The 15,783-nt window shown below is 35.0% G+C and overlaps 1 protein-coding gene across 1 annotated transcript in view; it reads right to left on the bottom strand.

Annotated features, from left to right (window-relative positions):
• LOC5576746 (guanine nucleotide exchange factor DBS) overlaps positions 1 to 15,287 on the bottom strand; it is a 457,969-nt gene extending 442,682 nt beyond the window's left edge. Inside the window, exon 1 of the mRNA XM_021839979.1 lies at positions 14,005 to 15,287. Coding sequence (XP_021695671.1) covers positions 14,005 to 14,026 — 22 coding nt within the window. The 5' untranslated portion in view covers positions 14,027 to 15,287. The remainder of the gene's footprint in view (positions 1 to 14,004) is intronic.
• Between the last annotated feature and the right edge of the window lie 496 nt (positions 15,288 to 15,783).

Genomic DNA, 15,783 nt, shown 5'->3' with positions numbered 1-15,783 from the left:
TGGATAGGAAGACTGAAACTGACAACTTTCTATCGCTAACTTTTCGTGGAAAAAGGGCGGGCTCTAATCTCCATCTATTGGGTCTTTCTGACAAGCATGGGCTTGATTGTACGACTGGCTGTGTGAACTTACTTTGGAAGGGGATTCTTTTTTCCTAGCAGATTTTGCGTAAGTGCCTCTGCTTACGTGTCCGCCATTCGTTTTTGGCCCTTCAGACAGGAGTATGATTGAATACAAATAGTCATACAATCTTGAACAAATTGTTTTGTAAGAACAGATCATTGCTACCCGTAGCTACCTTGCTACAATAGATGGCAGCTTATATTATCATCATCATCATCATTAACAGAAAAAAAATCCCCTCATAAGATCTGGCCCCCAGCCTTGTGGCTCATATCCGGCACTGACTAGTTGTTCCTGTATGGAATTCTGGAGAAATATCTGAATTTAATGGCGAATCTATGAACGAATTTATTGACGAATCGTGGAGAAGTTCCCAATATGCTTGCAGTAGTTGTTTCTAAAATTCTTTGAATCTCTATGAAAATAGCTGGAAGAATTGCTAGAAATATCGTTGCAGAAACTTCTGGAGGAATTCTCAATTTTCAAGAAAAAAAATTGTCAAATCTATCACAAAAATACCCTTGTGGGCTTTCCTAGAAGAATTTCTATAGGAATATTTAGAAGATTACCTGGACCAATAACTACAGGAACCGTACTCTTAAAATATCTGGAGAAATTACTAGAAGAATTTCCAGAAAAATCCCTCTGGAATTTACTGAAGGTAATTTAGAAGGTATAGAATTTTGGAAGGAATCCATCAAGCATACCTGAAGAAATTGTTGAAGAAATTTTGGGAAGGATGCCTGTGAGAATTTCTGGAGAGTCAAGTCAACGTCGAATTTATAATTCAGCTAAAAAAAATAATAATATTTTCGGTATATGGATTCAAGGAATTTTGAATTTATCCAATAGTCACGGTGTCTTTGTGGAGTAACTTTATTACAAAAAAATAGGTAAGTCTGAAATTTCGAACTAAAAACAATTAGACTTTGCTTTTTCATTAGCGACCAAAATCAAAATAATCGGTCGGGGGGTCCAGAACATTTTTTTTTATTTTGTGTGAAGTATTCATGGATATGTGTTTTTGTACCGACACACATTGCGTTGAACATAGATACGGGACAAACTGCAAGATCAAACCATTTGAACACCTTGGCTTGAAAGGTAAAGTTGTTCTTGCTCAAAAGAGCTGTAATAAGCATATATGACATATGATATACGCATAATTGCAAAACTGTCTCAAACGTCATTTTAGTTATTGTCCACGAAAAACCTTGAAAATCGTACTTAAATTGGTCATAATGATGTAAGAAGTTATTAGGAAATATTTTTAATAGGTGAAGATGCATCGATATCAAACCTCGAATTTTCAAGAGCTTGTTTGTAGATTTGTATCTTGAGAACCTGACAACCTTTTGCGTTGAACATTTAATTGATTAGTCGCCACCAGCGAGTGACCAGTGAGTTACCGGTTGTCTGCTTCTCTAGACTTGTGCTTTTGAAAATTCGAAGTTTGGCTTCTATGTATATTTACCCATAAAACCATTGATAACCGAGCATGTAGCTCGTTGTTATTAAGCAGATAAACGGACCAAAATAAAAATTGCCACCGCTGGGAGACAGAGGAGGATCTTCTCTTCGTCGTAGCATTGTGAAATAAAGTGTAAATCCATTCGTTTGCTCAGTAATAACAAGCTATAGCTTTTAGGACGAGATCATAAATTATGCGAGATTTCTCTTTTTACTCAGATACAAAAATGACTTATCCGCCTTTCAAACAACACAATTTCAGTTATTCGAATTAACTAGTAGAGGGCTTCGCATGTGATAAACCTTGTTATAAGGCATGTAATATACTTGCCCCATGGTGCTGAAATATACGCTAATTTGGATGGTATTTGAGAAGTTTCAAATCTTATATTCTTTATGTTATTTTCTTAATGGCACAGTGCTTATGAAAAGATCAGAAACTAACATCATGAGGCTAAAATAGGTTTGGGATTCTTGTACTTGTTTGCAGTATAACTATAACCCCATATTAACCCCTCTACTGGCTAACTTTTTTGTTTCTCAATATTTTTGAAAAAAATTTCCACAACTTCTCAAAAAACTCTCTTTTTTTCAGAATCTGTATCGGTTTTGAGCATTGGTCATCTATATTCGGAGATATTCCAAAATTCCTTGGGGGACCGACGCATAGCCATAACTCTCGTAATTATCTCTGGCTACAGATTTTTTCTCATATTTGGTTATTCGCTTTTCAAAACTAAACTTTGATGAAAGTCTATTGTGAATAAATTAAACAAATCGGTGTAACTGTTTTTGAGCAATGAGCTTTTATGTTTTTGGTACCACTCTAGCCGTAACGAGATCTTGAAAACTTCTTAAAACATCATATTGAAATTTTATATGGGAAGTTTCGGTCCCCCAAGGAACACCGAAATAGAAGAGTAGAAGTAAAAGTAAAAGTAAAAGTAAAAGTAGAAGAGTTTTTTGAGAAGTTGTGAAAAAATGGTGGAAAATATAGAGAAACAAAAAAGTTATAGCGATTTAAATATATTTTTGTTCTGTTGCTGCCGGTAGAGGGGTTAAGCTAAATAATAGCAAACAAACTCATGAATATCTCTTCTGCTATCTGTCGAATAGAATTTCTCTCTTCAGCAAATTTCTTTATTATGGTTTGAAGAATGAGCTTTTACAATGGGATAATAAGTTTGTACTTACATTACAGTACAAGCGTGTTTGGAACATACCTTAAAATTTCTACATAGTAATTTCCATATAAACCTACATAGTCTTTGGGCCACCTTAAATCACCACCTAGAAAGCTGCGAATTTCACAGAACACTATTTTTATAGTAAGGATAGTAAGGAACATATGTGAGATTGAATTCTCAAACATTTTTTAATTTTGAACCGCCCTAATGTACATAAACACATAGATAGGCAAATTCAAACAAATGTGCAAGTCTCTCGAAATCAAACAAAAAAAAAATTACTCTGGACCCCCCGACCGATTATTTTGGTTTTAGCAGCAAATGAACGCAAGAAACCTAGACTTTATTGTGGAGAAGTTTCAGACTTACCTATTTTTTTGTAATAAACTTGTTCTACAAAACACACCGTGATAGTGTCTTAAATTCTTTCTTCTATGAATTTCACAGTACCTTTGGTCAATAATTTTCATCAAGTAATTTCTCCGGGGCTCAAAGTAGATTCTACTGTGAATTCTTCAAACAATTCTAACTACGATACCTTAATTTTTTAGCAGTTTCTGTTTTAAGATTCATACATTTTCCAAAAATTTTTCATTAATGCTTTAAGCGTTTTTTTTTAATAACAATCCAGTAATAAATCGTGGAATGATCTCATTAATAAAAAAAAAACGACCTGGAATTCGCCCAATAACCTGAAAAACAATCCTCTCGTAATTTTTACTGCAATTTCATTTTAAATTCCAGCAGGAATTCCTACATGTAGGTAATTATATAAGAACTATTTTATCCTAAATTTCTTCAAAGATGTTATATAGAAAGAAATCCTTCATAAATTCCCCCTGGAATTTCTCAACAAGCTTCTTAATATATCTATTTATCCATTTATTTACGTATTTCGTCAATCGTAGGTAGACAACATACAATAATTACAATACTTTCTAACATACTTCTATTGTTCTTTAATCGTGTTTTGAGCTGCTCTTTGTACATTATATTGACGCATCATACGGTTTATTGGTCCGTTTTGAGCATAATGCGTTCTGCATGATTTTTCTGTAAATAATTTTCTTGTTCTTAAATGCCGAGAGGGTATGTAGAAGTTTAATTGAGAGAGAAGTGCAGCTGAGTCAACTCGGTTCGAAATAATGTTGTTGATGAAGAGAATCATTGCGAATTCCCGGCGTTGCTTAAGTGTTTCCAAGTTGATGAGCATGCAGCGTGCTTCATATGACGGAAGTGGCAGTACGGTCCAATTCAATTTCCGAGGGGCCTATAAATGGAATTGCATCTGTACTGATTCTATGCGTTTTGAGCCTAGGACTACGACCGATCCCCTTACAATTTTACACTTCTGCCACTACTTGGTCTCCTAAAAATACTTCAATTGGAAGTGTTACATGTTTTTAGCTAAATGCCATTGAATTACATCATTTTACATTAAGTGATTTCTCCAAGTAATTCTTAACATTCAAGAATTCCTCATCGCAATCAGTGTCACCATCGAAACTCATTACGAAGTTTTTTCATTCAAAATCAAGAAAGTTGTCATGTTAACTGTATTTCGGTTGGGGAATAGGATACAGAGAACACATTTCCATGTAGACTTTGTTGATTTTGAATAAAAAAGCTGCGTTTGAAAATGCTTAATTTGCCCCTTTAACATTCCTAAAAAATCTGATCGAGTTTCCAGAATTCTCCAAGAATACCGTCAATAATTCCACCAGATATTCGTTCGGGAACTATCCATGAAAATTCCCTCAAGGAACGTTCTTGATTTTTAATGGAGTTTTCTAGTAATTTATAAGTTATAATTTTTCAAAGAATTCTTGGAAAATTTATTCTTAAATTCTCCCAAAAAATTTCCAAAGGATTTGTTTTAAGAGTTTAAGTTTTAAGAAAATCACTAGTTTTCGACCTACAAGAATTCTGTGAAAAAAAATCGGATTTCTATACAAAGTAGGACAAAATCTTAGGGATGGGTCGAAAATTGATCCTGCAATAATTAATCTAGAGAATCCATCAATAAGTTTGGTCGCTTTTAAAAGGTTTTTCGAAAGATCTCATCTAGGAATTTCTTTTAAAGTTCCTCCAATTGTTCAAGGATTTCTCCAAAGATTTCTCGAAACATATTTCTTTAAGTAATTTCTAGCTTTCTGAGAAATTTATGCTGTTTGAATAGAGACGTAGAAAATTAAAAATTGAAAAAAAAATACGAAAAAAAATTAAAAAGAGACTTTAAAGACTTTTTTAAATAGAGACTTTTAGGGACTTGCGCTGATATAGTGACCCAGTCTCTAAAAATAGACCCTCTACCAGCCCTGTAGTATCCCACACAACTGACCGGCTTTGGTTTATTATCGAAAGCGGTAGCAAATGCTGCATAAACAGCATCACTATCTAACCAGAAGTTACCGCAGCAAAAACAAACAAATGCACTTTCTGTCACTGGGAGTTGAATTGGCTTACATCAGGAAGGCGAAACTTCGATCGGCCACACAGCCCAGACAGACAACAAACAGAAAGAACGATCGTGTTTACATTTTCGAGACTTCTGCTCCACCGAGCTTCCATTTCTTCTGTGTTCAAGTATGTTTGGCTATGGGCAACTGCGATAACCGCACATCTTTGCCATACAAGCCCAAACACCACATCAGTAGCTCATGACATCGATTCCAAGGTAATGACGATCACTGCAACTGTCAGCAAGTGATCTTCGGAAATCGTCCCATCTGAATGCAGCAGTTCATTTTTATCAAAAGCAGGCGGCGCTTCGAATGCGTCACAATAATTGCACAGATAAACAGATGTAACACTTAGAACAGATCGCGATCCAAATCATAGTCGCAAGAACAATTACGCCCTATGCTAAAATCGCAGTGTTTGGGTAATGAACCACCGGGTGACGGTAGTGTACAAACGTCAAACGAGACAAAACATTGTATTGGTGGATTAACCAACAATGTTTTAATCGATCGTTAAAAATTTGGTCGATGGACAGCGACACGAGTGAGACGTCTGTTTGTCTGTGGTAATGGTTTGCAAATTGTCTCAGACGCCTTTGGATCATGCGGATAAATCGTTGAATCATTTTTTTTTTTCTCGTTCATATTACACACCAAGCTATAAAAATCACATAATTTCCACTCGTCTAAGTGGTCGTTGATCGGTTTTGTTTTGCGGGCAGGAAGCGAGCGAACACAGGTGATTGGTGGCCGCTTTCCGATAACTTCGATGCATAAGATCTCGTAAGCAATCGTGTCATTCTGACATTATCGTAGCAGTCGAGAATGACCAATTCATATCAATTCTCGATTTGATCAAAACGATTATAATAAATCTTCAATTTATTTAGTGGAATACCTATAAGTAAATGAAAAACCAAATTTAGTACTATTACCATTTAATTCCACTTGAGTTTTTTATCCTTTGATAGATACGCGTATTTCGACCTCAACTTTAAGGTCGTCTTCAGTGTCGTGTACTAGACTCTAGACGCTAGTCTGTCAAAGTATACAAACTCGAGTGGAATCAAATGGTATAGTAATTCGATTTTTCATTTACCCAAAACGATTAGTTATATTTTGACGTTCTTTGACGCTATACGACCTTCGCTTCAACAAAGCCTTCCTAACACTGTCAATGTCAGGCGGTTTTGCAATAACAGTACAGAACGATGACGACAGCAGTAGTCACAACACCACGTAACATCGCGTGTCTGGGAGCGGTTTTGATGTGGATTGATTAGCATATGTTTAGCGGGCAGAATAATTTACCTAACCTAGACAATGTATTGTGACGGTTCAAAAAACACACCTTCGACGATAGCGGGGAACGAATGAGGTACTAACAGCAATCAAGTTTCATTCTTTCATCGCCACATCGTAGAGCTGTCACGTGTGATGACTGCTTTGGTTTTTATTGGGGCTGTGGGATTGTAGTTACTATTTGCATTTAATCAAATTGGATATAAACAGGGGGGAGATGATAACACAGAATTTTATAATTCACTTCTTGTCGTTGCATATTTTTCCTTTTACATGAAAAATATCTTCTTTCCTGTTCTACTTTCTGGCAAGATTGCAAAAAGTTTGGATATTTTTTCTTCATACTTGCGAAAATTGGAAGATTTCTCCTAATGCTTCCAAAGCTCAACATATAATATTCCCACATAAACCAAACGCTCTTTACTTGAAACCTTCAAGTAGGGATCCAATAAATAAGTCAGATGAAGTTAAGTATCTAGAGCTCATGCTAGATAAAAATTTAATTTTCAAAAATCACATTGAGGACATTCAAGCCAAATGTAACAAATATGTAAAATGTCTTTATCCACTTATTAACAGAAAATCAGAACTTTGTCTTAAAAACAAACTTATGATCTTCAAACAAAAAATTTAAAAAAATCTGAACTGCTACGAAAATTAAATGTAATATGTTGTTAACAAAATGTTAATAAATACTCAATTCAGTTTTACCGAATTAAATGATAGTGTTTTCTGACACAGAACACCTTGATATAAGAAATGAATATAATGTTTGGAATGATACTACAGTTATACCTCGATATAACGTAACTCGATTTTTATTTTCGTTACGTTATATCGAGGTTACGTTATGTCGAAGCAAAAGATTTTTTCAACTTCGTTCAACATGTATGTTTGTTTGATAAGAAAATGGATCAAAAATTTGTGTTATTGGCCTAGCAGGCATTTTCAGCCTCTTTTAAATATTTTTTAAATATATTTCCGTGTTTTTTTTCTTTTCATTTTCATTTTATTTTTACATCTCTATTGCAGTAATCCGTAAAGAAATGTAATCGAAAAAAAATCTTTGGAATAATCCTTGAACACTCAGAAACCCTAAATGAAATTCATGAATGAAATCTTTCTGAAATTTGTTATGTGGAACTCGTGCTAAAATTCTTGAAACGAATCCTTTCATATATTCTTGGCAAAATTTTTCTTCTATAAACGTATAGAAGATTTCATGAAGAAATCATTAGAAACATTAAAAACAAGAACTATTCTTGAGGGATTTTGCATGAAAAGTTTCTGAACTATTACGTGCTGAGATTATCGGCAGTATTCTAGGAGAATTTTGTTGGGGATCTGGAGAACATGATCAGTTTTTAGACGAATTCCTGAATATATTTTTAAATAAAAAATACGTAGAAAAATTCCTAGACTGATACTTTAAAAATTACTTACAGAACCCACTAAAAAGAGATCTTTCTTCAGAAATTCCTGATAGAATCAATGAAGGATTTCGTTCCAAATAGAATCCTTGAAAAAACTTAAGTGGTACATAGAATGGTTCTTGTGTAAATATGTGAAAAAAATCTGCAGAAAATCATACTGAAATTGCTGGAGATGTTTCGAAAAGATTGTTTTTTAGGTTTTTAGACGATTTGTTGGAGTAACTTCTAAAGAAATCCAAGAATATTATTGGATTGTCCTTTAAAATGTCCGCTGGGAGAATAGATGAAAAATTTCTGGAATAATTTATGAATCTCTAGACTCCGGAGAAAAAAAAAGTTTAGTTGGTGAAATTCTTGATCAAAGACACAGTAGATTTTATAGATATATTAAAAAAAACTATTGGAGAAATTCATAATCCTTGGATTTAAAATTCCTAGAATCCACAATTCCTTGGACATATTCTAGAGAAATTCCTGAAGGAATATGTGAACCATTTACTGATGAAATTCAAGGAGATTATTCTGATGAAATTCCTCAAGGAATCATTAAGACGGGAATCCGTTCAGTCAATACTGATCAAATGTCACTAAGAACTCTTGAAGGAATCACTGAAATTAAAAAAAAAAACATCTGGTAGAATCCCTGGAACGTATTTATACATGAGTTTTTTTTTTATTATTAGCTTTATTAACGAGACTTTCAGCCCTTTTAAACATGAATTATTAAATTAGCCCTCTTAAACATGAATTATGGGAATTATTAAAGGAGTTAGTTTTTCAAAAAAGCAAATCAGGCCCATCTCATAATATAGCTCTACAGGAAAGTGGAGTAATGCTGAATGATGCTAAGGAAATATCTGATTGTTTCAATAATTATTTTATAAACGTTGGCAAAATGTGTGCACCACAGAGAACTTCATATGCATTCCATTCTTTTATGCCTCAAGCAGTTGAGTATACATTCAATTTCGTTAGAGTTGAAGAGAATAGTATCATAAAAGTAGTTGAATCTCTCAATTCCAGTGCTGCTAGTGGACTAGATAGAATTTCCGTAAAGTTTATACAAAAGTGTAGAGGTTATCTAATCGGCAAAATAACAGAGCTAGTAAATGAAGCGATTCATACTTGCGTATTTGATGACACGTTAAAAATAGCAAAAATTATACCTGTATATAAAACAGGCAGTAAATATGATAAAACTAATTACCGTCCTATCTCTGTTTTACCTACGCTGTCGAAAATAGTGGAAAAAGTTCTGACTCAACAACTTTCCAATTACATATTTCAAAATAATCTAGTCCACACTAATCAGTTTGGTTTTGTACCGAAATCAAGCACTGAATCAGCAACTCTGGAACTTATAAACTTTGTAGTGAAAGGACTAGACGATGGTCAATTTGTGGCGTGCATATTTATAGACCTAAAAAAAGCGTTTGATTGCATTCCTCATGAAATCTTGCTAGAAAAATTGAAATATTATGGCTTGACTGTTTCAGTAAATAATGAGCCACTGCGACAAGTAAAGGAAACAAATTATCTAGGATTGATTATTGATAATCGCCTGAAATGGAATAATCACATTAACAAGGTAAAGAAAAAAATTGTGCCCTACATTTTTGCTATGAAAAAAGTTCGTAAATGTCTTGGAGTACAAAGTTGTTGGCAAATATACAGTTCTTATATCCTTTCTCAATTGACATATTTGGTTTGCATATGGGGTTCCGCAGCAAGCACACATCTGAATGTATTGAAAGTTCTTCAAAATCGAGCCATAAAATCTATAAGAAGGTTACCCACACTATTTCCCACTATTGCACTTTATACCTATAAATATTTATCTTTAAGTAATCTGTACAGATTTAGTTTGATTTTCACTATTTATAAGATCAAAAATGGAATTATTAAAAGCAGTATTGAAATCATACCAGCCAGGGACGAAAATACTCAATCTACCCTCGCCTACATTAATACTTGCTGGGTGGAATCTTCGTTGATTTTTATTTGTTTTTATCCTCACCTTGACAACACAACAAAGATTGGCAAAGCGCTTGCGTAAGATTTTCAGTTTCCTTTTAACCTGCTGCTACTCAACCGCTTTGTGATAATCGGAAACAAAAAATGATATTCATTCTAACTAGCTTGACTTTTTTACATTCCGCTTCGGGAAATTATAATTTTTGCACGAGGCACACTTAAGACGCGTCAATATAATTGATTACGTGCATCGGATCGTTCATTATCCGTATAGCAGCATATTTTTCAATTAATATGAACCTCATTGATACTCAATTTTCTAAAACTGACACTCTTCTGCTTCTGATTATCAAAGACACCAACGATATACGGGCATCGTTGTTTGTTTTTCCAATCTACTTTTGTGCCATCTTCATTGGTACAATCATATTGGTGGTGGTGCGGTTACTTTGATGGTGGCATAAATGTCGGTGAATTGAGTATAGTGAGCATGATTTTTTTCGTCCCTGATACCAGCAACTAATATACATTCACATGCTACCAGGAATCGGATTAGGTTTTTTTTTTTTCTTTTTTTTTTTTTTTTTGTCGGTAGCAATAGGGGTAGTACTGGCACTCTTAATCTGCCCTAAGCTCCTTCCCAGCATTTGCTTTTATAAGCCTCTATTGCGTTCATCACACAGACGTTCCTAAGCAATGTTGCTCAAATGGTCACTGTGTACCCTAGCAAGCAATCAGCCCTTACCGTAGTTTTGCAGTCTAGTACTTTAGACTACTATCAAACTATGATAAGGTCTGAAATGCTACTAGAGTGGTTAAAGTGAAGAACGAAATAGTTTTATTAAAAGGTCCTCATTCCCCATTTCATTTCATCACTCACTATCGTCACTTTTATTTTCGACACTATCACGTATTTCACCGATTATCACTCATCAACTTTCGTAATACACTTCAGATATACTTTCCATATCACTTTTCACATCACACCATTTTCATATAAATTCATTGTTATTAGCATTTACCATCTGTTAGCATTACTAAGTAATTAAAAGATATTCAATTTAAATGTTTCATTATTTTTGTTGCTGTAGAGTCATTACTTTTCAAACTACAATTTAGAACTATCAACAAACAAAATCACTTCGATCCATTTTTCTGCAATCGCCGTCATTATTAACACTTTTATCATGCATGTTTGAAGAACTAGGCAATAATGTTTATATTCAGAGAAATGATTGCAAAATGTATTATGGCCTTTATTAAATTAGTAGAGTTCACATCATTTTACATCATCATTATTATATTTCTAACAAAACTATCAGAATCACTTCCAATTTCATTTTCAAATTTTCATCACCATAAATTGTATTATAAACACACCATTAGCACCAACACAATCACTAAATTTAATAACAACAAGCGTTACGCGCAGTTCCACCAAACACCCATTCTTATGTTGCATTATAAAACGATTGATCACACGTTAGCTTCGAAACTTAACAACCATTACTGATTAGTACAAAGGATGCTACAGCTCGTGGTAAACGAACTGAACCATCAACAATCAGCACTGGTTTATAAGTAACTAATGAGCCCTGGCGGTCCCTCCGTTCGAAGAGGACCTGATAATATGCCGAAACATATTAACAGATCCTCCGCCTGAATGCAGCCGTTTCATGATAAATCATGAACCGTTAGAGGTGTGCCAAAGTATTGGGAAGGTGATATGTTTCACAGACGGGTATTATTATGGTGCACCTTCTACTTTGGCACCGTCAAACCCTGTGATCGTGGCCAGGGAGGAATCGGATTAGGTTTTATACCAATAGACCTCGTACTGAATTAGCTTCAAGACACATTTTTTATGCAGGAATAGTGAATTACAACTTATTACCCAACAACATTAGAAATGAAACAATTGCACTGAATTTCAAAAGAAAACTAAAAACATATATTGTTGAAAACATGTAAATAAAATTCATTGATGAATAGAATTAAGATATTAGAGTAAGTTAAATTATAAGGTGCTCACATCGCCTAATTATATTTCCCAGCTAAGTAGCTGCGCACAGTTTGTACAAACTTTTCAGCTATGTATTGAAATAAAGCAAAAAAAAAAAATATCAGGAGGGGTTAGGTAGTAGTGGAATTTTTGGGGATCCCTATTGGAATTATTAGAAAATGTTTCAAGTTAGATACATGACTATCAGAAGGGTTTAAGATGAGTCCATGGAGAAACTATTGGAGAAATCTCTGAATGCATCCTCGGAATGATTCTAGTTAGAACCCGTGACGAAATTCCAGAAGAAACATCATTTTTATTAAAAATCATTTAAAGAATATCTGTAGGAACTCCTAAAGCATTAGTTAAATATTTGTTAAGGCATTTTTAGCAACAAATATTTTCAAATATACGCTTAATAGATTGGATATTGCAGCGTGGCCCGTCAACACACAAGTCCAATCCGAATTTAATCTAGTCTTTTTGAATGCAAAGTCTGAATCAATAATTACACTGCGGAACACTTTTTTGTCTCAAGCACCAAAATACCGCTATTTACTCAATTAAGGGTTGCTGAATCCATTGCCGTTTTTAAAAATATCATAGTACGTCTAGTTTTTGAGATATCGACTGTGAAAAGTGCAAAATTTGACTATTTCAGTCAACGTTTGACAAGTTTGACAGCTTGTGTGGCAATTTATTCGCTTATTTTGCAACATAATTCAAACTTCATATGTATAACAATTATTACAAACAAAGTTCTTAATACTTTCGATGCTCAAAAGTCATTTTTTGACGGTTTAGAAAAGTATTTTATTATGCTATATAAGAGAAACAAAATATTTTGTATGCTGACTGCAAGCATATTGAAAAAATCGATTTAATATAAATTTAATCGTGCAATTTCAACATAATTATACAGTGACCCCACGCAGTTGAATCACCCACAATTTATGAATCAGCTGATTTAAAAAGACAAAATTATTATCAAACTTGTCACAAAACATCACAGAATTATTTTTACACATAGTTTCTTATCAGTAAAAATAATTCTGTGATGTTTTGTGACAAGTTTGATAATAATTTTGTCTTTTGAAGTCAGCTGATTCATAAATTGTGGGTGATTCAACTGCGTGGGGTCACTGTATCTGAAATGAATGTTCAAAACATATTTCGCATTCTTGGTGGTTTAGATTACTAAAAAGTTTGATAAATCATACTTAAAATTTCATGTAAACATCAATGAAAACAGTATTTTACAAAACTTTGGCGACCTGTAGCTAAAATTTGTGACGTACTGGAACATTTCTTAGAACGGCATCAGATACAGCAACTCCAAATATACTAGAGAAGAGACACATAATTTTATCTTTGAGACACGCAAAAATGTCATTTTTGTTCCGCTGTGTAATCAAAGTTTACATAGAAAATTGAAATGAGTAGCAGGCTTGGTTCCAGTGGGAGCGTAAATGCAACAAAAATAAAGAAGAATGATGTAAACAAATGTAGAGCAATGACAAAAAGTTGGTTTTAATATTGAGTTTATATCTCACTCGATATCGATTCATCACTGTATTCAGTGATAGTGTATGCTTGCATTTCTCTGATTTAGTACTGGTTGGTGTTTGAAGCTTGAAGAATGTTTGTTGTACTTTATAACTCATGATTTAATAAAAAATGGAAGAATAAAAGTGAGTCAAAAAAAGTTACGTTATATCGAGGTAAAAGTTACGTTATATCGAGTTACGTTATAAAGAGGTTACGTTATATCGAGGTTACGTTATATCGAGGTATTATTGTAATAAAGAATTGAAACATAATAATATTATAAAAAAGTATTGTTCTCTAACTCGATATCGTGATACTGAATATCGAGTAAGGAACAGTTTACTGTACATTATTAAATATAGGTACATATCTACAGAAAGTCGTTTATTTGTTTATAAACTTGACTATGCACTAGTGTTGAACTCCTATCCGATAAGTATATAGAACGAGGAAACATCAATAAAAATAATCTTTATCTATCTAACTTATTCTCATATCATTACCATTACTCTCCGCTTGTCCCATTGCGATGAAATTCCCGCTATACGAATTGACTCAGCCCAAGTACCGCGAGAACTTCACATCTCGTTCAATCGCCGCTCGTCGCACTCAAACAGCTGATCGCAGTCGGCTTCGATTTGTGCGATTCCACACGATCAAGACAGCTCACTTTATCGGACCTTAACCTTTTTTTCCTAGCGATCGACGCACACTTGGATCTAACCTAAATCACTCACTGCACACTACACTCGATCTCTGCGATCAACTTGTAATCAGACAACCGACTTAGTCTGAAGCCGGTGACACTACCCAGTTTCCGTCCGAACCGGTTCCGCGACAGTAATTCTTCCCAACAGCGCAAAGCCGCTATCACACTTCGGTCTTCGTTCCACCTTCTCCACGCCGTCGATGTAATGCGGCAAACAGCTTCTCAAGATTCCAGATCAAGTCGATCGATCTTCTGGTTTCACGCTTTCACTACACGATACAGCAGCAGTAAGTAATGCTCCCGTCCAATTGGAAGCTGGAGCCGCTTGTGTCACACTTCGAACAACAGCTTCTCAACCCAGTTTGGCGCGAAGTCGGAGCAGTGGTTTTCCTAAACACACAATTGCCTCTGGAACAACTTCAAAATAAACTTCTTCACAACCTGAACACAAGCTGATGGATTTTCTCTGTGAACTATTTTCACACTTTTCCCCACAGGTTTACATTTGCGGCGACGAAGACAACGACTACACGTCTACGGTAGAATGACATCTCAATACCTTTGAAGCCAACACAAAACGAAACCAAAAAAATGGCTTTGTACACTGTGCGAAGTTAATTAGTATTCAACAAACCCGACCAAAACGCGATCCACTTCGAAAATAACGTAGAAACCTTCTCTTCACGCCTTGTTTCGTCTCGCCGAAGAAAGGCGAAAATAGATAACCCAATACTTTCTACGGCAGCACTTCAGAACCTTTGCACAATTCCCCCAACCTTCGAATACTACTAGAGTGAAGGAGGAGGCCCCCCGTCGAGAAAGACACACGGCCGAACACTCGGATTAGAAGCGCTTGGCTGCCGGTTTCAGTTTCACATTCCACAAAAACTCCAATAACTAACGATCCCCATCGGAGTGACCCTTGCCTGACGAGATACACGCACGATTGTCAAGGGAAACGAAACGACAAATCACACACACGTGGGGAAATATCAACAAAACCGACTTAGTCGGGTAACTCAACTCGAAATTGGATAGACGACTGCTGCGATTCGTTCGTTACCGGCAACTGACTGGTCGACTGATCGAAGCAACCAGCAAAGGAAGCAACATACACGCGAGATCTTCTCTGCGAGCGCGAGGATCAATGATCGTGCAACAACGATGACTCTCTCCTCTCGCGCATGGATTTTATCAGTCTGTAGAATGTATCAAACTTGATTTACAGTCGAACCAGGTCCGTCCCACTCGGGCTCATAAATTGGGTACCACTTCTAGTACTGCATTTGGTCCCTCGGTAGTGCAAAAGGTACCCAAGTTTGACAGATCGCAGTACACTTTTCACGGCATGACTCATAAAATTTTGGGCCACTGCAAGGGACATGAAGTCTTTAATTTGTCTTTGGTCGAACTGTCATTTAAACGAATCATATTTTTTGACGCAAATTTTGTTATAAATTATTAAATTAAATTTAATTGTGATTTCAATTATAAATGACGAATTTTAGAGTCTCTGTATTCGCAAGAACTGTCTGTGTACATTATTCTAATAGTGCTTCTCCGAGAGTGATTG

Source organism: Aedes aegypti, chromosome 2 (genome assembly GCF_002204515.2).
Source record: "Aedes aegypti strain LVP_AGWG chromosome 2, AaegL5.0 Primary Assembly, whole genome shotgun sequence".
NCBI classification, from domain to species: domain Eukaryota; kingdom Metazoa; phylum Arthropoda; class Insecta; order Diptera; family Culicidae; genus Aedes; species Aedes aegypti.
Note: the sequence above shows the minus strand (reverse complement) of the source record. Positions and strands in the feature narration are given on the sequence as shown.